The sequence below is a fragment of the Calonectris borealis genome, chromosome W (genome assembly GCF_964195595.1).
Source record: "Calonectris borealis chromosome W, bCalBor7.hap1.2, whole genome shotgun sequence".
Taxonomy (NCBI): Eukaryota; Metazoa; Chordata; class Aves; order Procellariiformes; family Procellariidae; genus Calonectris; species Calonectris borealis.
Genome location: NC_134351.1, coordinates 12,292,774 through 12,319,529, shown reverse-complemented (window position 1 = coordinate 12,319,529; position 26,756 = coordinate 12,292,774). Strand labels below are relative to the sequence as shown.

At 41.5% G+C, this 26,756-nt stretch overlaps 1 protein-coding gene across 3 annotated transcripts in view; it reads right to left on the bottom strand.

Annotated features, from left to right (window-relative positions):
- The window catches only part of LOC142074681 (mitogen-activated protein kinase kinase kinase 1-like), a 96,313-nt gene that overhangs the window by 27,576 nt on the left and 41,981 nt on the right, over window positions 1–26,756 (bottom strand). For all 3 annotated transcript variants that reach the window (XM_075135463.1, XM_075135464.1, XM_075135465.1), the window contains 2 exons: window positions 6,532–6,682; window positions 3,622–3,828 (listed from right to left, as the gene is read on the bottom strand). In XM_075135463.1, coding sequence (XP_074991564.1) covers window positions 3,622–3,828; window positions 6,532–6,682 — 358 coding nt within the window. The remainder of the gene's footprint in view (window positions 1–3,621; window positions 3,829–6,531; window positions 6,683–26,756) is intronic.

Below are 26,756 nucleotides of genomic sequence, written 5' to 3'. Positions count from 1 at the left end.
CTGGCAGAAAGCACCAGGGGAGACTCGAGGTCGACCCTTAGGGTTCTGGAGTCGGGGATACAGAGGATCCGAGGCCCGCTACACTCCAACTGAGAAGGAGATATTGGCAGCATATGAAGGGGTTCAAGCTGCTTCGGAAGTGGTTGGCACTGAAGCACAGCTCCTCCTGGCACCCCGACTGCCGGTGCTGGGCTGGATGTTCAAAGGGAGCGTCCCCTCTACACATCATGCAACCGATGCTACGTGGAGTAAGTGGGTCGCACTGATCACACAACGGGCCCGAATAGGAAACCCCAGTCGCCCAGGAATCTTGGAGGTGATCACGAACTGGCCAGAAGGCAAAGATTTTGGAATATCCCCAGAAGAGGAGGTGATGCGTGCTGAAGAGGCCCCACCATATAACAAACTACCAGAAAACGAGAAGCAATATGCCCTGTTCACGGATGGGTCCTGTCGCCTTGTGGGAAAACATCGGAGATGGAAGGCTGCGGTATGGAGTCCCATACGCCAAGTTGCAGAAACTGCTGAAGGAGAAGGTGAATCGAGTCAGTTTGCAGAGGTGAAAGCCATCCAGCTGGCCTTGGGCATTGCCGAACGAGAAAAATGGCCAGTGCTTTATCTCTATACTGACTCATGGATGGTGGCAAATGCCCTGTGGGGGTGGTTGCAGCAGTGGAAGCAGAACAACTGGCAGCGCAAAGGTAAACCCATCTGGGCTGCCGCATTGTGGCAAGATATTGCTGCCCAGGTAGAGAACCTGACTGTAAAAGTACGACATGTAGATGCTCATGTACCCAAGAGTCGGGCCAGTGAAGAGCACCAAAACAACCAGCAGGTGGATCAGGCTGCCAAGATCGAAGTAGCTCAGGTAGATCTGGACTGGCAACATAAAGGTGAATTATTTATAGCTCGGTGGGCCCATGACACTTCAGGCCACCAAGGGAGAGATGCAACATATAGATGGGCTCGTGATCGAGGGGTGGACTTAACCATGGACACTATTGCACAGGTTATCCACGAATGTGAAACATGCGCTGCAATCAAGCAAGCCAAACGAGTAAAGCCTCTTTGGTATGGAGGACGATGGTTGAAGTATAAATATGGGGAGGCTTGGCAGATTGATTATATCACGCTCCCACAAACCCGACAGGGCAAGCGCTATGTGCTCACCATGGTGGAAGTAACCACAGGATGGCTGGAAACATATCCTGTGCCCCATGCCACCGCCCGGAACACCATCCTGGGCCTTGAAAAGCAAATCCTGTGGCGACATGGCACCCCAGAAAGAATTGAGTCAGACAACGGGACTCACTTCCGAAACACCCTCATAGACACCTGGGCCAAAGAGCACGGCATTGAGTGGGTCTATCACATCCCCTACCATGCACCAGCCTCCGGAAAAATTGAACGATACAACGGGCTGTTAAAGACAACACTGAGGGCAATGGGTGGTGGGACATTCAAGCATTGGGACACACATTTAGCAAAGGCCACCTGGTTAGTGAACACTAGGGGATCTGTCACTCGAGCTGGCCCTGCCCAATCCAAACCCTTACGTGCTGTAGAGGGGGATAAAGTCCCTGTCGTGCATATGAGAAATATGCTGGGGAAGACAGTCTGGGTTGCTCCTGCCTCTGGCAAGGGAAAACCCATCCGTGGGATTGCTTTTGCTCAGGGACCTGGGTGCACTTGGTGGGTGATGAGAAAGGATGGGGAAGTCCGGTGTGTACCTCAGGGGGATTTAATTTTGGGTGAAAATAGCCAATGAACTGAATTGTACGATGTTAGTTATTACATAGTACTGTATGTCATCACTTTTATGGTTACCATATGCCATATTAACAGTATTACAGTAAGAATCACCCAGATTAATTTAGGATGAACGCCGATGAAACTGAGCAAGGTGCAACGATGATAGAACCAGACGAGCGCCCAGAACTGGCCTCCGCATGCAAGAGCCCGACACCACACACCATCTCTCCTGCCCTGCAAGACTGTTACGACAGGTGGAACCCGAAGTCATGGACTAAATGAACTCAACGGACGTTTTAGAGGGATGGCCCATGGACTAAGGGAATGATATCTCTGTGTGCGTATATATCAAAAGGCAGGGAAAAGGAGCGGTGACTAATTGGAATGTATGGGAAAATGTGAGACCTGGGCATGATGTAGATGGTATAGAATAAGGGGTGGATATTGTCCTGGTTCCAGCTGGGACAGGGTTAACTTTCTTCCCAGTCGCCAGGGGGGTGTGCTGTGTTTTGGGTTCGGTGTGAAAGGAGCGTTGATGGCCCATTGATGCTTTGGCTGTTGCTGGGTGATGCTTGCACCGGGAGGGGGGAGCACAGCCGGGGTGGTGGACCTAGCTGGCCAATGGGGTATTCTATACCATGTGACATCATGCTCAGTATAAAAACCAGGTGTGTGGGGGGGCTCGCCCCCCGTTCGTGACACGCGGTCGGCGGTCGGTGATCGGTTCTGTTGTGCATTGCCTGCTTTGTGTATTCTGTTATTGTTGTTGTTCTCACTGTTATTATTACTGTTCTACTTAGTTTTATTTCAATTATTAAATTGTTTTTATCTCAACCCGGGAGCTTTCCTACTTGTGCCCTCCCGATTCTCTCCCCCATCCCACCGGGGGGGGGTGATCGAGCGGCTGCGTGGCGTTTATTTTTTTGCTGGCTGGGGTTAAACCACGACAACAATTGAGTAAAAACAGATCAAAGGTGAAATTGGGGGGTGGGGGGGCATTGGGGGGGGGTTTACATTTCAATTTCTTTTGTTAAGAGGAAAGGAGCTGTGCTACAGCACTGTAATTTGTGATATTTGTCCCTAGTTCAGAGGAATGGCAGTACATATTTTAATTGATTTTGGAAACCTTGTTTAGAGAGCAATGGGACAATAAAAGCAATTAGATCTTATTCTTACTCTAATTGCACTGTGAAGTTGTAGGCAAGTCAATGGAAGCTTAACTGTGGATGAGCATTTTTATAACAAACCTGTTACATACTATTGCTCAAAACATTACATTCCAGATCTTCTCAAATGAGATTTTAGAGATTTTAGTCTTCTAACAATGCACATACCTAAAACTTCCCTAATCTGTACATAACAATCAGTTCTTGAACAGAGGATCACAAATAGCATACCAGTAACACTTTTCTGCAGGAATCTTAATCCAGTCAACAATCCTATCCCCAAGGGAATATACACCTGCCTGGAGAACTGACATACAAAACTATGGGGGGGTGGTGGTGGTGACAGGACACACCCAAAACAAAAAAAAACTCCTGGCACCTCTTCATGCAAATCAAGCTAAGAGAACATACATGTCTTCACAACTGAGTACCTATATTTATTTGTAGGAAATAAATTATGAAAAATTGAAAGCAGGACTGAATTAAGAAGAACACGCACCTAAGAGCAGAGAGCAAAATTCCACACATAAGAGAAATGTAACATGAGATATGCTCTGCATATCTCACTCAAGTGATACCCTGTCATAACCTCTTTATATCAGTATCTTGCCTACCCAGGAAGGATTAGATACCAATTGCCTCTCTAAGCAAAAGATTGCAGAATATAGCCAAATTAAAAATTACATCACAGCTTGCAACTTACAGGCACTGGAGATACCCTTTTTCTTCTAATACCCGGTGATTCAGATTTAACTGTCCTAGAGGATGATGAAGAGCAGCTACTAGGAGGAGGACTACGTCTTCCTTTCTGTGTAGGTGAAGCAGCAGTGCTTTGTCCTTCAGCCCGAGGCTCTAGAGAGAGTTTGTTCATTTCCGATCCATCTCCTTTCCCAGGGATAGGTTTCACCACCTTGCAGGAATTAAAATGTGTTAGAATTATGAATTGATCATTTTACATTAAAGCAAAACAAATTCATCAAAACTTGTTTTGCTAGCATTATAATAATTAAGCCATTATTTAGACATCCAAAGTTTGCATATTCCCCAGGTTCTAATATTAACATCTAATAGGGGCTATCTTGTTAATCTATACACAACACAAAAGCAAGAATCTTTTTTCCTGCCCATTTGTGCCACTTACGTTAGAGTTGTGGCAGCAGCTGATTTGATTCTCAAAATGCTTCTGTAATTGTCATTCATGGTATCTCAGAGGACAGCAATTCTCCCATTTGGATAGTAGGAGCCAAAAGAATTTTTTTTTTTTTTCTACAGGCATTGTCTGTTTATTTAAGAGCTATAACCTTGGATCCATCTGTTACATACAGTAAATATCAATTGATAAATACTAGGATTGCTATTTCTACAGCACAATATGAATGCTTGCTGCAAAGTAAAATTACTTTAAACCTGGAGGCAATACAGCAAAATTCAAGGTGTGCTGTGCCCTATAAGAACTACAGCCAGCTTTTCTGCCTGCAGTACAAGTAAAACAGCTACACTGCATCTGGTAACTGAGCTAATCACTGTGCACAGTGCTGCACTACCTGAATAGACACATGTGCTCAAGAAGAGTGAGCACATACACTTCTAATAGTGCTTTGTTGCATAAACACCGAATTTTGACACTGAGATATAGAATATTTCAAGACAACTTTCAGCTGCCTGCCCCTCAGACCTACATTATGCATGAGAAGAATAAGGCCCCATGGAATCGAGTTAAAAGCAGTCACAGCAGGCAGAGTCAGTTTTAGTTCTACATTTCTCTATGTCTTAGAGGCTTGACTCAAAGCCAGAGGGAAGCTCTAAAGTAACACTTCAGATTAACGGAGCAGACCTCTCCTAGAAAGTTGCAGAGGTCTTTTTGATTTAGGGGGGAAAAAAAAAAAAAAAAAAAGGAAGGGGCTTTCCCTGCTCAGGGTATGAGGAGGAAGAGACGTCCAGCCTCAGTGCCTTTCTACCTGATGATTTGGACTGCATCCACAAGGTCAAATGCTATTTTAAACTGAAGCATTTAACTCATCCAGCTGAAGCTGTTCCACTATCCAGAAATGCATTTCGGTTTCAGCAGGCTACAGGGAGTAGAGGACAATGAGGAGGTTGTAGCCTAGCAGTTAGGCACTGCCCAAGAAAGGACAGATAGACCTGCATTTACAGCCTTGATCCAAGCACTGCTTGTTTTACTTTAAGAAGTCACCATATTGAATGTATACTTCTCGCAAACCTGAACTTTTCAGAAAGCTTTGCTGTTGTTGTTTTAAAATATATTGCTATCTGATTATGAAAATGTACAGGATAAAGGAAAAGAATAAAAAGCAATGCAGGCTTTTTTTTCTTCCTACTGATTACTGTAATGCTTTTTTTTTTTCTTTCCTGGAAGGTCAGAATGCAAATTCATGTGCCTATGGACAAGTTAGTTATCAGTTGCTAGTGCTTGAAAAAGTTTAAATGTAGAATGGTAGTAATTGAGAATCTGGAGCATCAAAAGTTGTATTAAAAACCCAGAAGCCTCAAGGGAAGTGGGCTGAGCAGGGAACCATAATTTCAAGCTATGCAATAACCAAGATGCATTTAAAAATTTTTTTCAATTAAGAGCTGTTTTGTGTTATTCGAGGTATCGCTTTTTTGGTGCACTTTTAAGTGTTTTCAATGTTCTTATGACAGAAAGTTACCAACATAACCCTTACTTCTGTTCTAGAAAAGCTGCCCCCAAACACTTGTAAACACTTGTTTACTGCATCAGATGATCTTAGCTTTAAATTAGCACTCCCATCAAGTGTTACACAGGAGTCACATTGACCAATGCAACTACATTTATATGTAACTAATTGCTATTAATTAATCAGCATTATACTGAATATGCTAGTGTTAGAATCGTAACTGTGTTTAATAAGTTTTCAGTTTGATCTGTCTGAAGTTTCTTAAAATTACTTCTGAGCCATTTATACAAAATGGGGGGGGGCACAGCCGCTGCTCAGGAACTGGCTAAGCATCGGTCAGCGGGTGGTGAGCAATTGCATTGTGCATCACTTGTTTTGTATGTTCTTTTATCATTATTATTTTCCCTTTCTTTTCTGTCCTGTCTTTATCTCAACCCACGAGTTTTACCTTTTTTCCCCCGATTCTCTCCCCCATCCCACTGTGTTAAACCACAACAATATTCATCTAGCAAAAAAAATCCACCCACATTAAACATATAGAAAACTTTAACATTTTCAAACTAAGGAAATGCGAAGTCAAGAAACCCTAAAGAATGAAGGGAGTACAAAGCACTACAGTGCAGTTTTACACTCAAATGTAAGTTTTTATCTAATGAACAAGAGCTACTTTTGCTGTTGACATTAGAGGGCAGTGTTGCCACAGCAGGATTTTATACTACACAATCAGCAGCACAGCAATATGCTTTTTTTTTTTTAAATAAAGCTTAATAAATGTGTACACTTCAGAAAGTCAGTCAGTTTCCTGTTAAACAGCTCATTAAAAAAATGAACGAGAGGATCACAATTAAGAGTCTGCAAATTGTCAACGATAAAGAGGTTTCTAAAAGAAAGAAATTTAAGGGATTTTTATTTGTAATAGTTGTCACAGATATTGCGCTTATTTCCGTGTCACTTACCACAGGGCCTCTCCTGCTTCTTCTTTCTAGCCATTCATGCTTCCAGGCTGGCATGCACGTTGCCTTGAGTTTCTCCCTGATCATACGCTCTTCTGGGCGGTCATCCATCTTCTGCAACCCCCTGAGGGTTTCTCTATTTTCCATGTCACGACTACAGCAAAAAAAAAAAAAATTATAGTCATAGATACAATTATTTTTAGTTAAGGTATAATACTATAGCATTCTTAAGCTTTGTGCCATCCTGTTCTCCCTCTCCTTACAATGCAGCTACTAAAACATTACTTCCAACTGACTGCAGCAAGCCTTTCAAGAGTTACAACTAATTTGCTATTCTGCAGTTCGCAGCATACCTGTTTTGAGGGGTATTTCTTTAAAATGCGTGTATTGCTTGTAACATTGGACACCCAGTAAAGAGGAATGTCTTGGCAAATATTAAACCAATACAAAAGTTGCCCTGTATGTCATGTCATTCGCCAAAAGTTTCAGAAGTCTTGTGATGGTTCATGCATGTATTGGCAATTCAAAGCTTGCAATCTCTATTTTAAAACAATTTACAAAATGAATATAAAGTAATGGTGAAAAGTTTCCATCTTCATAGGATGCACAAGCATGAAACTATGTATGTAGTGCCTCTTCCTATACATGAATTCTTCCTCAAAAAAAGAGGACTTGTAAACTAATACACAGTATGTTTAAACTAGACACAGAAATAATGAAAGTAAGGCTAGTGTCCTTGAGAATTGCTTTCTGAGTGACTGATGACTCAAAAGCACTTCAAGTCAGCTATAATTATAGCAAAACTCACAGCAAGTTCATATCTGTAAAATGAAAGTATCCATCTGGGCTTGTGCTTTTTTGACCTGCAGCAAAGTAGTTGCCTGTGATTGCTGGCAACTACAAAGCAGCAAAAAATACTGTCAGACACTGAAAAACAAATATGAACAGTCTGGAAGATTTCCTGATTCTGTTGAACTATCTGCTAAACCACATTCTTAAGCAGCAGTACATGATCCCCTTCCATCTTCTTGAAGTTAGACGTCTTTAAAAATAAGCAAGCTTGATTAGGCCAACTCTCAGAATAAAATTTTGTTTAAAAAAAATAAAATCACAACTTAAAGTGGAAGATAAGGCTATATAATAATTTAGTTACGATGAGAAGCAGTTGCATATTTACATCCGCTGCTTTCATGCAAGCGGTCTTCAACTTCTGAAACATTTAGCTATGCAGTTAAAACTACATTTATGTACTGTATGATGACCTACAACATATTCCCTACAAGATGCACTGCAATAAGATGTCAAAATTACAATGCCTATCAGCAATGTATTACTAAAGTTCATTTATCACAAATCCCTACTTAAGAAAATGAGAAGTTTTCACTGGTCAGAAGGAGTAGTCATGTTATTTTTTTTCCTCTCATTGTAGACACAAAGGAAACAAAGTATTCTGAGACAGGAAATAAATCTTCCTGTTCAGTGCTGAAATGTAATAAGCAGACTGATATCATAGACAAAATTCATTTTCTTTCAAGCAACATCTAAACCTACTGTTAATAACCAAATTTAGACACTCAGAATTGTGTCTAGCAATTAAAAACTTAAATGTTTATAAATAGAAAACCAACCCACCTAAGAATGAATGTTTTTTCAGAGGTTAAGCATTAATGCTTGCTTAACTTCAAAACTAATACAAGTGACAAGTTATTTTTGACCCAACACTGAATTTCATACTATTGCTTTCTAGAAAGAGACAAAACCTAGCAATTCTTCATGAAAAACAAAGATATTACAGCAGCAGGTAGAGTCCAAATGGAGAATGTGCCTAAAAGCTTAAAATGGGGGGGGGGGGGGAACCCATTGTCTAAAGAGGGCTGATTTTACATTTTTTCCTCAGTCAAAAAAAATCAGTTCAAAGACAAAAATCTTCATCTGCATAAGAACAGTACAGCTCCAAAATAATATAGATGCAAGTTAAAAATATAGTTACTCTGGTTTTTATATTAGTTAATCCATGGCATGAACCATTTCAGTTGCATGAATACTTTGTATACAAGACAGAAAACACTATCCCAGCAGTGAAAGAATGACACAGTATTTCATTTGTTCATATAACCATGATTAACTTCCCAACTGATATAAAAAAAGTCTTTTAGAGGCCCTTGGACTTGAATTCACGAACAATGCAATATGACAGTGGAGGCTTCACAATCTGTACTTGTTCTCTAAAAAGCAGAAGCAACTATTCCTCTCATGTGACAGCTAAACTGATCTACTCTTGCCTGCACAAAGAACTCTTGTGCTTTTCCTCCACACAGGTGGGAAAGACCAACCGAGTCTGAAAGCTTTTTCTCAGTAAACCAGTTATCTTTTTGCAGAATTTAATTATTGTGCGTATTTTTATAGAACACAGTTTCTGAAGTGTTCAAAAAGCCTTCCTATTTTAACTCAAGCTTGGCTAAAATTGTCATTTACTAAATATTCTTATACTGTTGGATCTGTGGAAAAAATATTTTTCCTGTGAATGTACAAAGTTTCCTGCATACTGCAGGACATCCTCATTTTGTAGCCTAAACCTACAGGTTTTGTTTATTTTTTAATCTAAAGCAAAACCCCTCATCTATTCTAGTCAAGCTGAAGTTTGCCTACATGACAACAGCTGGGTTGCCAGTCCCCATATCACTGTACCTCAGCACAAAAAAAACAAAACAAAAAAAACCCAACCAAAACACACACACACCCCAGAGTATACTCCACTGAGGACTTGATCCTGCTCTGATCCTGATCTTCATACAGCAAAAGCTATTCCTGAGTCAAGGTAACCATGTGCTTAAGTGACTGCCATGTGGTACTTTATTTGAACACCAATAACACAGCTAAGGAACAGGCCAAAAATAAATCTCAGAGAACGTGCTAACTTGGACCAGGGAGCCTGACATTTCTCAACATCCCACCCTTCTGCTTTATCAGGAAGCAAGGATTTTGCTCTTAAATGTTTCAGCTTTTCATGAATCAAGCAAAAAGGTTTTGGTAGCGGGGGGAGCTACAGGGGTGGCTTCTGTGAGAAGCTGCTAAAAGCTTCCCCTATGTCTGATAGAGCCAATGCCAGCTGGCTCCATGATGGACCCGCTGCTGGCCAAAGCTGAGCCAATCAGCAACAGTGGTCTCGGTACTTTTTTTTTTTTTTAAACAAAATTTTATTCTGAGAGTTGGCCTAATCAAGCTTGCTTATTTTTAAAGACAGCTAACATCAAGAAGATGGAAGGGGATCATGTACTGCTGCTTAAGAATGTGGTTTAGCAGATAGTTCAACAGAATCAGGAAAATCTTCTAGACTCTTCATATTTGTTTTTCAGTGTCTGACAGTATTTTTTGCCTTTTTCTTATGTTTTCCTTCAAGTCATGCTACCAAGCAAAAAGGATACAAGTCTTTTTTCCAGATAAAATTTAACTTTTAAACTCCCCCCCAAAAAAGGCAGCATTAAAAATCTTTTAAATTCTTTTTATTATTAGTTTTAAACCATCAGACATCAGCTCCCATATTATTAGTCAAGAAATTCTGAAGAAATGGATCCAAATTGTAATTCTAAAGTACTAAGCAAGCTCAATAGTGTGATGACTACCGTTTTTTAATGAATAAGCTTAGTGGTTCTGCACATTAATAATTGCATTGTTCACTTTGAATTATTTGCTTCATGAACTATAAAACTAAACACACTAGAATCAATGTACTGCATGGAAACAGTCTAATGCAACATCTTGTGCAATACAGAAGGCAAAACTTTGTCCTTTGTTTCTGTGTCTTAATTTTGAAGACTTGCAAACAGTAATTGAACAGTTAGATTATTAAGAACTGGTTCTCTATGGATCAATGATTCAATATTTTAACACAAGGTGTGCAATACACATGTTATTTAGCAAACTATTGTGAAATACACAAGCAATTAATACTAATTCTCTGCAAGTCTTTTTTCTTAGAGGGCATGTAACAGTATATGAAAGCTGAATAGTAGCTCCAAATCCATTTTCCTGTGCTTCTCAATGTTTAGAAACAGTTAGATGTCTTTGCTTCTCTGCCATCTTATTTGGGCAAACAGCTTTATCCAATAGCCACACTGGACCAGATTTTCTTAGCAGTAGGAAAACAGGAAAAAGGCAAGTTCTGAAATAGGAGAGTCAATTCACCAAGAAAAGGAAAGCTCTGTCTGCCATATCCACAAATACTCAATCGTAGGGAGGAAAAGAGTTATTAGCTACTGAGTATTTTTTTTTTTTAACATTTGTCTGAAGCAAGTTAGCAAAGGTAACTTGCATACCAACAGTGATCAAACCATGGGTGACCACAGAAAACATTCATGAACTAAAGTGGTCACACAGCAGCTCTATCAGAAAAATCAATGCATTTAACAACAATAGGTTGTAAGAAGAGCCCAGGATTTGATGGAAAAAGCACTGAATGAGAAGGAACGAATATGGGAGAAATTATATAGTCTGCTCAGTACAAATGCCATATATGGTGACAATCAATAGTGGGGGCGATCTTAGATGGGATGTACAGAGCTCATTTTGGGGACTTTAAGGAAGAATTAAGAATATGGGCACCTAGCTACCTGCAACCCAACCCTCAACAGGTCCCGAGAATGCTGGGCTAGTTAGCTGGCCTGGAGGCATGCTAGGAGCAGTGCTCAGCATGGGGAGCGGGGACAAGAGTTAGCCATTCCCTGAATTGAGAAGGTCAGCTTTTAGTTTTTTAGATAACTTCTTGCCACTAACAGTTCCAGTAGTGCTCACAGTTTTTCTTTTGCCATTAAGTATTTTTAATAACATTAAGATCAGTAAAAAAAAATCAGATCAAGATGGGCAAGGCATGGTCTGTCCTCCTGCCAGTCTCCCATTCCTTCTCTTCCTGATCCACTACTGCTGGCATCTAACCATTTGTGTCCATCCTAACAAAGCAAAAGATCAGGTATGGCACATTTCATTAAAATTAAAAACTTAATAGGGAACTTTCTCAACCTGGTACTAAATGGCAGCAACTGCCACTTAAAGACAGCACTGAACACACTACTTCATAGAGACTAATGAATCTAGCTTCCTAAAATAGTTACAGGGATTTTAGCCAAATGTTATAAGTGTGAAATTAAGTTCTATTCTTCTGTTAGCGTAGCTGACAAATACAAAAGGGAAAACAATAAGTCTCATTTCTTTTTTTCTAGCTGCCTCAGCTTCTCCAATAGCTCTTCATCATCTTCCCTTGAGAACAACATAGATTCTCTTCATTTGGCCAATACACTTCCCACTGAAGCTCACAAGGAGTACATATTGAGTGGTACTCTGCACCCACTGTTTGCCTTTCTTTCACTCACATTAAAAACTACCACTTTATGTCATTTAGATGAATCACTAACAAGCATTTTGCATTAGAAACACCTTTCAATTTACCTCAAATAAATTTGTATCTTCTACATATATTTTGAAACATACTTATAAACTATAAATACAATTACATGTTACAAAACTACAGAAAAAGCATAAGTGGTGCCCAGGTGTAATGAAACAAACGTAACACCCAGCAGGTTTCTGTGGAACCTCCACTGCCCCAGGGATCCCAGGCTGCAGTGCAAGCTCCCCTGCTGGAAACCACCATCAGGCGACAGCCACTGCATCTTTACAAAGTAGTTTTAAAAGCTAAAGCATATCCTATTTCTTCCAGCATTTTTCTATAAAAGGGTAACAAAACTATTTAGAATGTGAAAACATGGAAGAAAAACCTTTCTGTTATTTGGCTCTAAACCCAAAGCTACTGAGCTTAGTAGTAATTGTTATTTACTCAGTTTGATACATCCCTTGTCTTCTCTCCCTATAAAGTCATTTGGTCTCAAAGACCATGACAATCAAGCGTATTTGTCAAAGAGAACATTTCACTGCTAACAGGACAACATTCACAACTGAAGCACTAACTCCACAGACTGAGCCATCACCTTCAGTGGAACCTCACAGGCCCTGGTCAAGAAGGATCATCCCCTCAGTGATGAAGACACAGATCTTCAAAGATGGATGTCTAAAGTTAGAGGTAAATTACCTGCCTGGATTTTCTAGCTCCTATGAAGTCAAATCCACCTACTTGAAATATGTAAGAAAATTGGTTGGATTGCTTGCTCTGAAGCCACCTAGTCATACTTTGAGATTGTGGTACTATTCAGCAGCCACTGAAAAGGAGTCCTCCTACAAAACAAGCCAAGAAATATCGGCCTCTATTTGCAACAGATGCTTGCCACAAAGCTAATGAAATGGGCTTTTCTTTTCTGTATGCTTCCTAAGAAAGTTATCAGACATCTGAAGCAAATAGTACAAAAGCTCCTAGGTCTCTCTAATCCTTCCTGCTGTTATTTAGTCTCCCAGTACCAACTCAGATGCATCAAGGTATACACATACTGTAGTATTTTCAAGATTTAAAAATAGCAGTTCATTACATGATCTCTTAAACTCTTTACTTTCATACTAAAAGGTTTGCAGAGGGAGTCTGGTATTTTATCTCTATAAAACTAAAAGTTTATTCCATTATTGAGCAAAATTTCTAGAAATTACAGGAAGTAGATAATTTATATTGATACATGGAGGCCCAAAGCCACTAATAGTTGTGCAGCTTAATTCTTTTCATAACTCTATGTATTTGGACTAATATATCTGAAGTGTAATAATACAGCTTACACAAAGATTCAGTAAGTTTATTACTGTATGACAAACTTCAGTATCCCAGAGAACAGAATCCATTATGCCCAGTTCACATTAGGGCAACTGAAGAGAAAAAGCATGTCCTGCCCCCATCCCGGTGTGACATACTACTGGGCATTACTCCAAGAACTGCAGTAATGTCATTAAAAAGAAAATCTTATATGATGAGGAGGGGAGTATTTAGTGAAGTAACTTAAAAAAAAAAGTAGTTAAAAAGCAATTAAAAAAATTTCTATAATAACCAAATAGGTCTGTGATAAAGCAAGGAAGCTGATTACAGGACAGCAAGTATACGGATTACTCCTTAACAAAAATATACCATTTTTTCTTATCATCCTCAGCGTATTCCTGACTGAGATTTTATTTAAAGACTTTGCTGCATTCATATCCCACTTATAACAATGTACTTAAGCTTTTAATTTGTAGTAACATACTACTTTAGAAATATAAATCTTGATACTAATTAAAAATCACATACTGTCAGTAAAAATGCAATGAGCTCACATCCCTTTCATATTGGCCTGGATAAAGGAAAAGAGACATCTTCAGTATTTGCTTAAAAATTGACAGAAAAATCGCAGACACATTCACATAGTAGTGTGAAAGCATAACACTAGAGAAGCATCACTTTTCAAGAGCTCCAGCTTGTCACCAGTGATTTGAGGAAGGACACAACGTTCCACATAAACAGAATCTGATCAGAAAGGCTTTACATTCAAGTTTCAGTATAGTCATTCCCTCCCAGGCTCCTAGGCACAATATATTCTCCTGTAAGCAAGCACCTGGGAGAAACAGTTTCACAAACCATGGGCACCCCACCATAAAAGATAAAAATAACATTACATATATCTAGACAGATGCATGAGCATGAAACTATGTAGATAGATACTTATACTTATGCAAAATATGCTTTTTGGAAAAGGAAGTCTAATTCCATCAAGACATACTGTGCAAGAGCAACTAGAAGCAGTATTAAACACTGATACAGTATTTGAGGGAGGATGGAAGAAGTAAGAGCTATTGGGTCAGCTGGATATCATTTTTCTCCTAGCTGTGAAACAATCTTAATAAATGAAGCAAGCAAAACTTATTTATTTTTATCTAGCGAAATGTATGTGGTCCTACTAAACTCCAGATTCATGAAAGAGTAGCAGTATTTGACATCACCTTCAGATTTTTGGTTAGGACACTGACTTCCAGTGGACTACTGCCAACCTTCAGCAGGTTTTGTGGGCCATCAAGCTTACTGAAACCACGTGCTCTACATGCTAGCTCCTGCATCCCACTTTGACCACACTCCTGAGTTCTCTTAGGCCAATGGCTTCAGTAACCATTACAGGGAAAGTAATGTGAAAAACAACAACAACAAAAAAAACAAAACAAACCTAGATGTGCTGCAAAAAGTAAGATAACATTTTGAATTCAAATCAAGTAAATGCTATGGGGGAGTAGGGGGTGATGCCTTCACTTCTGCCTTTCAGCAGTCTACCAGAAAAAGCTTTAGCTACTTCTCATTTCTTGCATTTCTTTTTGAAATTAACAACAATTTTTGATTCAAAGATAGCAATTTTTAGGATTCTCATGCTTGTCAGCTACAAGAAAACTATTCCTTCCATCAAGATTGTGTAAGCAATTGTTTTGTAAGAACTTGTAAAATATCATCACTGTACTGGTTACACCACCACGCTACTCTGAACACTGAAAGCAATTCTGTATCTTTTAATCTTTCTGTACTTCCTTAGATATGACCAACAAGACAAAATAAACCACGTTGGGGAACAACCCCAAATCTATACTGATATTCACCCACTATTGCATTATCCAAACATTCTGGTATATGTACTTATAGGGTAGTTAGAACAAATCTGTTTCTAACCTCATGTGGGACTTTGAGGACACAAAATATATTGAAAATATATTGAAAATAAATTAGTAATATTTTAAAATAAGCACTGAACTCTAAATCATCCCAACTGCATCTATGTTTGGCAGAACTGTGATCAATTTCTTACTGCTGCTAAAAACCTCTTTGAAGAGAAAGAGAGGAGAGAACTGGAGAGTTAATCTTTCATTGTGCTTTCTAATCAGCAGCACAACTGAACAATAGAGTAATTCTAGTTCATAACTCCATTATGAGATCTCCTCCCCAAAGTAACTGTATGGGTTTTGGCTGGGATGAAGTTACAACAGTAATTCAAACTTTCATATACTATTGTTAAACAAAATCAGAGTAGCTGAATTTACCAATGTAATCTTTTTATTGATCCAAAATCATCAGAGAAGGAGAAAAAAGGTGTTAAAAACATGAAATTTATAAACATTAATAAGCACAGGCAACCATGGAAGACAAGTTTTGTGGACATACAAGGGAGTTCAAAAACTATAAAATTGGAAAAAAGTCAATCAACTGAAACTGACAAAAACCTCAGAAACCTCAGATATTTCAAAAATATCAACAGCAGCACTTGAGTAGTTTTTTTTTATTGCCATGGATAGGTATCACATTAAAGTAACTTGTAAGAAAGCTTTTTCATTTATCCTAACCCACAAGCACACAAAAGAAATGACCAGTCTGCCTTAGAAGAGGAAATAGTCTTATACTGCTGAAGCTACAAATAAGTATGACTACAAAAAAAGCATTTACTTGCTTAATCGAGAGAAATTTATTCAACAGCACTGGTTATAAGATAAACACCAAAGGCATTTTCAGTGAGATGCATGCCAAGTATATCTGCAAGATAATTATCAGGAGCACTAGAATAGAGATATATACACACTTCAGGCAGAGGAGACGTTTTCAATGACAATGATCTTCTCTCTCTCATTAGATTCCCTTAAAAAAGAGAACTTAAGAAACAGAATTACAATAATGCACTTAAAAATTCAAGTTTGGCTTTATTTGCTACTTGTTTTAAATATTTCATACTGGCAAACATCAGAGATGGAATTTAGTATTTTACAAGTATTTAGTATTTTACAAGTGCACAATTGTCAGATCCTTCTCTTAAACTATCTGCCCATTTAAACTTCTTATATAGAACATATTAGACTATTTTCAACTATTTTGTAAGTGACCCCATATTTTAAAAATTTTGCACAGCAATACTCCACCTTAGAATGAAACCTCATGTTTTCAGTCAGAGGAGATTCTATTCGTTAGTGCTGGAAAACATGCTCAGGGCAAGCAGTTACTATATATACTGTCTCTAGCATTATTGTTTTCCATTTTGCTGCTATCTAGTTACTTTTCTTTGGCTTTCACTTGAAATGCAGTAATACTTCCCTTAAAATTGTCTTTTTCAGCTTTTCATTACAACTACCTTCTCTCCTCACAGCATTTGCCATTATATATGATACTGCCATGTTACTTCAAAAGAAAAACTATTTGGTTTTGGACAAGTAATGATACCAAATCAATTTTAACTGGCAGGTAAAGGTAGTATATTTAAACTGGGACAAACTGGGACAACCCGAGCAAACATGCTTTCCTTTGCATCCACTCTGCCACAGTTGATGACAGCTCCTGGCACTAGAATACACATATGTGGACAGTGACTTTTTAAGCTGCTGCTGCAGTCTAACTCTACAAGATTTTGCCTACCAGAGTCCATAGGCAAACAATATGCAAACAATATAAACTTCTACAGAAACACAAGAGGAGCAAACCCCAGACTTCTGATATGGCATTAAAACACAAAGTCTGTTTCTCAATTCATTGTTCACATATTTACAATACAAGTCTTCTTTCCAGAATCTTTTTTTTCCCCCTCATTTTGAAATATTGTCAATATTGTCAGCTATTCAGTGGATTTATTATGTCCCAGGCTTTACGCATACAGTTCAACAGTTTACTTCTGTGAACATACCCTCCAAGCTTCACACTGAATTGAGAAATTTTTTTCATGTTGAAAGAATATATTGCAAAATTAGGACTGACTTTGTCAGAAACTGACTGTCAGCATTCAAGCTAATAGGTTCTGATTTCCTATATGTTGTTGATCACTTAAGATACCAGTTACCATTTAAGACCAGTGATATTAATTTTTCTTCAGTCATATACAACCTACAACTACTCAGACCATCGTTCAGGTAGCTGATAGAATAAGCCTGGGGCCACTCAAGCTTTTCAATTAAGCTAGTCAAAGCAGAACTGCGAGAAAGACTCCAAGCTACGAACCAGCAATCATCAGGGAAAATTTGGTTTTAAGAACTGCCATGCAGTCCAGCCATGCTAAAGGACTCAAAGGTGTAGATAGGAAGTGGTTATTAACCATTTGTGCAGTATCCTCAAACATTGCTTCAGCTGAAATAGCGGTACTCAGTGAAGTCCACAGCCTCAAAGAAGAAACGTGAATACATAAGTGTGCTTTCAGATTTTTAAATTGCGTAGCCCAAAAGACAAGATTGTGTTTGTTTTGCAATACTACACACTAGGATTTTGTGGACTACTCATTTAAGCTCATCAACGCAATTCTCAAACAACCATCTTCTGTCTGCAATTGTGTTCCCGCTCTACAGATTAAGTCTGAAATTTAATGGAGCAGTTCTCTGGAATTATGACACTATCAGTAACTTTGTATTAAGAAATCTTAGCAAGGCCCTTTCACAAGTATTCCTAATTTAAGGAAGAATGCAGAGATGCTCCTACGTTTAGTTCACAATGCCGAAGTACTCATGTACAGCAATGACAATGTTTCCTTGCCTCATCCCTGTCCCCTGCAGAAGGAAACAATTAAAAAACCTGGTACCAAACATATGGTCAGGCTAAAATGAAGCATTAATGCTTACCTAAGCTTTACAGTGAAGTGAAAGCAATGTACTGCTTCCATGAGACCAGAAAGCCAGAATGTACTAATGCTTTTAACAGTAACTTTACTAACAAAAATTAAGGTATACATAAAGGTAAACTTTATCCCGTGTGCCAAAATTAAAACTAAAAACATTAAAAACATTTTGGATCAGTTGAGCAGTCACTTGGTTGCACATATATGCAAAGAAGTTCCACAGTTTTCCCAAACTTCTCATGATACGTGATTGAGAAAACTGTATTGACAGAGAAACCTATCATCCATCTGGAGGATGACATTTCACTGTTACACGTGAAAAGTAAGGCCATATTGAAATTAAAATTGCAAGGAATTAAAGTTTTCTTTAGAAGGCTTTCCTCCCAACCACAAATTTACAGCACAATTTTCAAACTTCTTGATTTGCAGACCTTATTTTTCATTGTAAAAGTATGCCTTTGTACAGAAAAGCCTTGCTTTTCTTAGTTATGTTTCACAAATTCCTTAAAACTAGGCTATAAACCCTGGAGAAACGTGTAGGCCCCTGTTTCAGGGGCACCTGTTCTAGAACACAAAAACAGTTGAGTCAAATATCAACCTGATGAACAAGAACAATCATTATCAGGAATTAGTAAACATGATTCAGACAGCAGTGGAATTAAAAACATTTTTGCATTTTATTTAAAACAGCTCAAGGGAAACCTGGGTCCTGAATAGCAGAGATTTTATTCTAATTATCCTTGCATGCTTTTATTTTTGTAAAGTGAAGACGTATCAGAGCTTTTATTTTTAGTTTCACACATACTAGCACTGTCCTTGGAATTTTTTTTTTTTTGGAAGAAAGATCTTGCAGGGCAAGTTAAAGCTATATGGGGAAAGCATGTAAACTGTGTCAGTCCCTGTATGAGTGTCTCATTTATGAAGGGATCATAAAGTGAACGTACTTAATCTTAAATTTTGTTGCCACCAATACATTAAACATTTTAAAAATCCACACATTAAACAGAGAGTCTGCTACACAAAACCTTATGTACAGGACAGTATTTCCATAGCTCTGTCAAGTTCCACAAGCAAGACAGTAGAACTTCAGATGCTGCTGCAATCTTATCGCATGTATCACTCCCTACAAGGAAACTTTAACATTAATATTGCTTTAATGCACAGATGTGTTTTACCCATTACCTGTATCTGCCTACATATTAAGCTTTAGCACTCCACCCCAACAATGTTGGATTTCAGATAGTCTAAATACAATTAATTCATAATCAACACTGTAAAACCTAGCTATACCATGACAAAAGATAGGAAAATATTGTCTTGCTTACAGCTAAACTTACCTGCTCTAGAGGGATACAAAATTGCAACCCTTGTCTGTATGACCTGCTCCTAGAGCAGACCAGTTTTCAATTTAGCACCTAACGCTGTCAATGCAACCAATGTAACACAAAATTCAGCATTGGGTAGAATGTGCAAACACACAGTTAGACAAGGAGTCCATGCTACTGTGTGGTGGGTTGACCTTGGCTAGATGCCAGGTGCCCACCAAGCCGCTCTATCACTCCCCCCTCCTCAGATGGACAGGAGAGAGAAAAATAAGACAAAAGGCTCATGGGTCGAGATAAGGACAGGGAGAGATCACTCACCAATTACCATCACAGGCAAAACAGACTCAACTCGGGGAAATTAATTTAATTTATTGCCAATCAAATCAGAGTAGGGTAATGAGAAGGGTAATGAGAAATAAAACCAAATCTAAAAACACCTTCCCCCCACCCTTCCCTTCTTCCTGGGCTCAACTTCACTCCCGAATTCTCTACCTCCTCCCCCCGAGCGGTGCAGGGGGACAAGGAATGGGGGTTGCGGTCAGTTCATCACACATTGTCTCTGCCGCTCCTTCCTCCTCACACTCTTCCCCTGCTCCAGCGTGGGGTCCCGCCCACGGGAGACAGTCCTCCACAAACTTCTCCAACGTGGGTCCTTCCCACAGGCTGCAGTTCTTCACTAACTGCTCCAGCAAGGGTCCTTCCCACATGTCCATTCCATGGGGTGCAGTCCTTCAGGAACAGACTGCTCCAGCTTGGGTCCCCCACAGGGTCACAAGTCCTGCCAGAAAACCTGCTCCAGCCTGGGCTCCTCTCTCCACAGGGGTCACAGGTCCTGCCAGGAGCCTGCTCCAGCGCGGGCTCTCCACGGGGTCACAGCCTCCTTTGGGGCACATCCACCTGCTCCAATGTGGGGTCCTCCATGGGCTACAGAGTGGATAACTGCTCCACTGTGGACCTCCATGGGCTGCAGGGGGACAGCCTGCTTCACCATGGTCTTCACCACGGGCTGCAGGGGAATCTCTGCTCCGGCACCTGGAGCACCTCCTCCCCCTCCTTCTTCACTGACCTTGGTGTCTGCAGGGCTGTTTCTCTCACATCTTCTCACTCCTCTCTTCTGGCTGCTGTTGCGCAGCAGTTTTTTACCCCTTCTTGAATGTGTTATCACAGAGGCACTACCATCATCGCTGACTGGCTCAGCTTTGGCCAGTGGCAGGTCCATCATGGAGGCGGCTGGCATTGGCTCTGTCAGACATAGGGGAAGCTTTTAGCAGCTTCTCACAGAAGCCACCCCTGTAGCCCGCCCCCGCTACCAAAACCTTGCCACACAAACCCAATACATACTGTAAAATGCCTTCCTTAAATTGAATTTAGTTCAAGTATTAATGACAAAATGCAGTTACAGCAGCATGACAGGCATTTAGACTCATGAAGACTGCTCTGTTCCCCTTTTCAGGGAAGGGGCGCAGTTAGAGATGATATATTGCTGGCACAGAGATAATTACTATGTGAAAGCAGCAGATTTCAAACTGAAGCCTCAATTGAAAACTTTGTTTTCTACACAGTTCAGTCAAAAATAACAACTTCCTGATGGCAATTTTAAAATTAAACTTCATAAATTTCAATTTATTAAAAAAATTAGTATTAGGCTATTAAGAAAAATCCCTGTGTAATTTGTTTTATAAAACCTGTCATGTGTAGTTAGACACAAGATGCAACATTTTCCCTAGTTAGCTCATTAGAAAACACAAAAATCAATTAAATAGAAATGTTGACTTTATTTTTAATATTCCAACTAAAGGATGTACTCATACAACAAAAGGGAAATTGGACACGTAAAGTCTACTCCATAGGCCAGAGTTGAACTGGATCATAAACCAGAAAAGTCAGGAGTACTGTGATTTTTTGCAACATAAATCAGCTCACAGCACGCTGCAATGAAGTTCTAAAAGCTTCCAATCTACTAGCAGTATATGACAGAGATATTAAGTTATTTTAACATTATAACGTAGTTTTTAAAAGAAGCTGAATTGAATCCCAGAGAATGCTATCAAACTGAAGGTCATATATAACATTTGTAAAACTGGAAGTTCAGAGATATTACTGAAAATCTATTCCATGGGACAAAGAGTAAACATTGCAAGGTTTTTGTTTCTTTACTAAGCAGCTTTCAAAAAATTTATATGAGGAATAAAAAAAGAAAAAAGTCAAAACAATTTTTCAGAGTATTCATTTGAATGGAAACCCATTAAAGCAAGGCATCCAAATTTCATCTCTTACCACTGCCATATCTGCCATTCTGTATCCATTACGGAAAAGCCAAGTTACTGTTGCTGTGGGTAATTCAAGTTTTTCACTTTGGTTATGGATTTAAATCTCAGTCATAAACACTTAAAAGTTTTATGGATTAAGATGCTTTTAAGCATGAAAAAAGTACACTGTGTATTTAAAAAAAACCAAAATCAAACAGCAAAGAGTCCATAAAATTTGAATCATAGAATCATACAGGTTGGAAAAGACCTCTAAGATCATCGTGTCCAACCGTCAACCCAACACCACCATGCCCACTACACCATGTCCCTAAGGGCCTCATCTACACGTCTTTTAAATACCTCCAGGGATGGTGACTCCACCACTTCCCTGGGCAGCCTGTTCCAAGGCCTGACCACTCTTTCAGTAAAGAAATTTCTCCTAATGTCCAGTCTAAACCTCCCCTGGTGCAACTTGAGGCCATTTCCTCTCGTCCTATCACTAGTTACTTGGGAGAAGAGACCAACACCCACCTCGCTACAACCTCCTTTCAGGTAGTTGTAGAGCGCGATGAGGTCTCCCCTCAGCCTCCTCTTCTCCAGGCTAAACAGTCCCAGTTCCCTCAGCCGCTCCTCATAAGACTTGTGCTCCAGGCCCTTCACCAGCTTCGTTGCCCTCCTCTGGACGCCCTCCAGCACCTCCATGTCCTTCTTGTAGTGAGGGGCCCAAAACTGAACACAGTATTCGAGGTGCGGCCTCACCAGTGCCGAGTACAGGGGCATGATCACCTCCCTGCTCCTGCTGGCCACACTATTTCTGATACAGGCCAGGATGCTGTTGGCCTTCTTGGCCACCTGAGCACACTGCCGGCTCATGTTCAGCCGGCTGTCAACCAGTACCCCCAGGTCCTTTTCCTCTGGGCAGCTTTCCAGCCACTCTTCCCCAAGCCTGTAGCGTTGCCTGGGGTTGTTGTGGCCCAAGTGCAGGACCCGGCACTTAGCCTTGTTGAACCTCATACAGTTGGCCTCGGCCCATCGATCCAGCCTGTCCAGGTCCCTCTGCAGAGCCTTCCTACCCTCAAGCAGATCAACACTCCCGCCCAACTTGGTGTCGTCTGCAAACTTACTGAGGGAGCACTCGATCCCCTCGTCCAGATCATTGATGAAGATATTGAACAGGACCGGCCCCAGTACTGAGCCCTGGGGAACACCGCTCGTGACCGGCCGCCAACTGGATTTAACTCCGTTCACCACAACTCTCTGGGCTCGGCCGTCCAGCCAGTTTTTTACCCAGCGAAGAGTGTACCTGCCTAGGCCGTGAGCCGCCAGCTTCTCTAGGAGAATGCTGTGGGAGACAGTGTCAAAGGCCTTACTGAAGTCCAAGTAGACCACATCCACTGCCTTTCCCTCATCCACTAGGCGGGTCACCTGGTCATAGAAGGAGATCAGGTTAGTCAAGCAGGACCTGCCTTCCATGAACCCGTGCTGGCTGGGCCTGATCCCCTGGTTGTCCCGGACATGGCTCGTGAGCGCCCTCAAAACCAACCGCTCCAGGTTGTGCTTAGGTCTCACATTTTTTGATACATTTCAATTAATCACCACTATCTTTCTTTATATATATACATATATATATATGCACACAGAGATATCATTCCCTTACTCCATGGACTATCCCTCTAAAATGTCCACTGAGTTCATTTAGTCCATGACTTTGGGCTCCATCTGTCATAACAGTCCTTCAGGGCAGGAGAGATGGTGTGTGGTGTTGGGCTGTTGCATCCTGAAGACAGTTCTCATTTCAGTATTGCTGCGCTTGTCCGGTTCTGTCATCAGAGTTAGTTCATTCTTCATTAATCTGGGTGATTTTTACTGCTATACCATTGATAGCAACCATAGAAATAATGATATACAATATCATGCAACAGTTGACATCATAAAATTCAGTTCATTGGCTATTTTCACCCAAAATCAAATCCCCCTGAGGTACACACCGGACTTCCCCATCCTTTCGCATCACCCACCAAGTGCACCCAGGTCCCTGAGAAAAAGCAATCCCACGGATGGGTTTTCCCTTGCAAGAAGCAGGAGTAACCCAGACTGTCTTCCCCAGCATATTTCTCAAATGCACGACGGGGACTTTATCTCCATCTACAGTACGTAAGAGTCTTGATTGGGCAGGGCCAGCTCGAGTGACAGATCCCCTGGTGTTGAATAACCAGGTGGCTTTTGCTAAATGTGTATCCCAATGCTTGAATGTCCCACCACCCATTGCCCTCAGTGTTGTCTTTAGCAGTCCATTGTATCGTTCCATTTTCCCAGAGGCTGGTGCATGGTAGGGGATGTGATAGACCCACTCAATGCCATGCTCTTTGGCCCAGGTGTCTATGAGGGTGTTTCGGAAATGAGTCCCGTTGTCTGACTCAATTCTTTCTGGAGTGCCATGTCGCCATAGGACTTGCTTTGCAAGGCCCAGGATGGTGTTCCGGACAGGGGCATGGGGCACAGGGTATGTTTCCAGCCATCCTGTGGTTGCTTCCACCATGGTGAGCACATAGCACTTGCCTTGGCGGGTTTGTGAGAGTGTGAAATAATCAATCTGCCAGGCCTCCCCATATTTATATTTCAACCATCGTCCTCCATACCAAAGAGGCTTTACTCGCTTGGCTTGTTTGATTGCAGCGCACGTTTCACATTCATGGATAACCTGTGCAATAGTGTCCACGGTTAAGTCCACCCCTCGATCACAAGCCCATCTATATGTTGCATCTCTTCCTTGATGGCCTGAGGCGTCATGGGCCCACCAAGCTATAAATAATTCACCCTTATGTTGCCAGTCCAGATCCACCTGAGCCACTTCAATCTTAGCAGCCTGGTCCACCTGCTGGTTGTTTTGGTGTTCTTCAGCGGCCCGACTCTTGGGTACATAAGCACCTACATGACATAATTTTACAGCCAGGTTCTCTACCCGGGCAACAATATCTTGCCACAGTGCAGCAGCACAGATGGGTTTACCTATGCGCTGCCAGTTGTTCTGCTTCCACTGCTGCAACCACCCCCACAGGGCATTTGCCACCATCCATGAGTCAGTATAGAGATAAAGGACTGGCCACTTTTCTCGTTCAGCAATGTCCAAGGCCAGCTGGATGGCTTTCACCTCTGCAAACTGGCTTGACTCACCTTCTCCTTCAGCAGTTTCTGCAACTTGGCGTATAGGACTCCATACAGCAGCTTTCCACCTCTGATGCTTTCCCACAAGAGGACAGGACCCATCAGTGAACAGGGCATATTGCTTCTCATTTTCTGGTAGTTTATTATACAGTGGGGCCTCTTCAGCACGCATCACCTCCTCCTCTGGGGATATTCCAAAATCTTTGCCTTCTGGCCAGTTCGTGATCACTTCCAAGATTCCTGGGCGACTGGGGTTTCCTATTCGGGCCCGTTGTGTGATCAGGGCGACCCACTTACTCCACGTAGCATGGGTTACATGATGTGTAGAGGGGACCCTCCCTTTGAACATCCAGCCCAGCACCGGCAGTCGGGGTGCCAGGAGGGGCTGTGCTTCAGTACCAACCACTTCCGAAGCATCTCGAACCCCTTCAGATGCTGCCAAGATCTCCTAATCAGTTGGAGTGTAGTGGGCCTCGGATCCTCTGAATCCCCGACTCCAGAACCCCAGGGGTCGACCTCGAGTCTCCCCTGGTGCTTTCTGCCAGAGGCTCCAGGTAGGGTCATTCTCCCCGGCTGTGGTGTAGAGCACATTCTTTACATCTTGTCCTGCCCGGACTGGCCCAAGGGTTACTGCATGAACCATCTCCCGTTTAATTTGTTCAAAGGCTTGTTGTTGCTCAGGGCCCCATTTGAAATCGTTCTTCTTCCAAGTCACGTGATACAGAGGGCTTACAATCAGGCTGTAATCTGGAATATGCATTCTCCAAAAGCCCACCACGCCTAAGAAAGCTTGTGTTTCCTTTTTGCTAGTTGGTGGGGACATGGCTGTTATTTTGTTGATCACATCCGTTGGGATCTGACGACGTCCATCTTGCCATTTTATTCCTAAAAACTGGATCTCCTGTGCAGGTCCCTTGACCTTACTTTTTTTTATGGCAAAACCGGCCTTCAGAAGGATTTGGACTATTCTCTCCCCTTTCCCAAAAAATTCTTCTGCTGTGTTGCCCCACACGATGATGTCATCAATGGATTGCAGGTGTTCTGGAGCCTCACCCTGTTCCAGTGCGGTGTGGATCAGTCCATGGCAAATGGTAGGGCTGTGTTTCCACCCCTGGGGCAGTCGGTTCCAGGTGTACTGGACGCCCCTCCAAGTGAAAGCAAACTGTGGCCTGCACTCTGCTGCCAAAGGGATTGAGAAGAACGCATTAGCGATATCAGTTGTGGCGTACCACTTGGCTGCCTTTGATTCCAGTTCGTATTGAAGTTCCAGCATGTCCGGCACGGCAGCACTCAGTGGCGGCGTGACTTCGTTCAGGCCACGGTAGTCTACTGTTAGTCTCCACTCTCCATTGGACTTTCGCACTGGCCATATGGGACTGTTAAAGGGTGAGCGAGTCTTGCTGATCACTCCTTGGCTCTCCAGTCGACGAATCAGCTCATGGATGGGAAGCAGGGAGTCTCGGTTGGTGCGATATTGTCGCCGGTGCACTGTTGTGGTAGCGATTGGTACCTGCTGTTCTTTGAACTTCAACAACCCCACAACAGAAGGATCCTCTGAGAGACCAGGAAAGGTGGACAGCTGTTTAGTTTCCTCCGTCTCCAGGGCAGCTATACCAAAAGCCCACCGGTACCCTTTTGGGTCCTTGAAATACCCTCTCCTGAGGTAGTCTATGTCAAGGATGCACGGAGCCTCTGGGCCAGTCACAATGGGGTGCTTCTGCCACTCATTCCCGGTTAGGCTCACTTCGGCCTCCAATACAGTTAACTCTTGGGATCCCCCTGTCACTCCAGAAATACAAATGGGTTCTGCCCCTTCATAGCTTGATGGCATCAGGGTACACTGTGCACCGGTGTCTACTAGAGCCTTATACTCCTGTGGATCTGATGGGCCAGGCCATCGAATCCACACAGTCCAGTAAACCCGGTTGTCCCTTTCCTCCACCTAGCTGGAGGCAGGGCCCCTCTAGTTC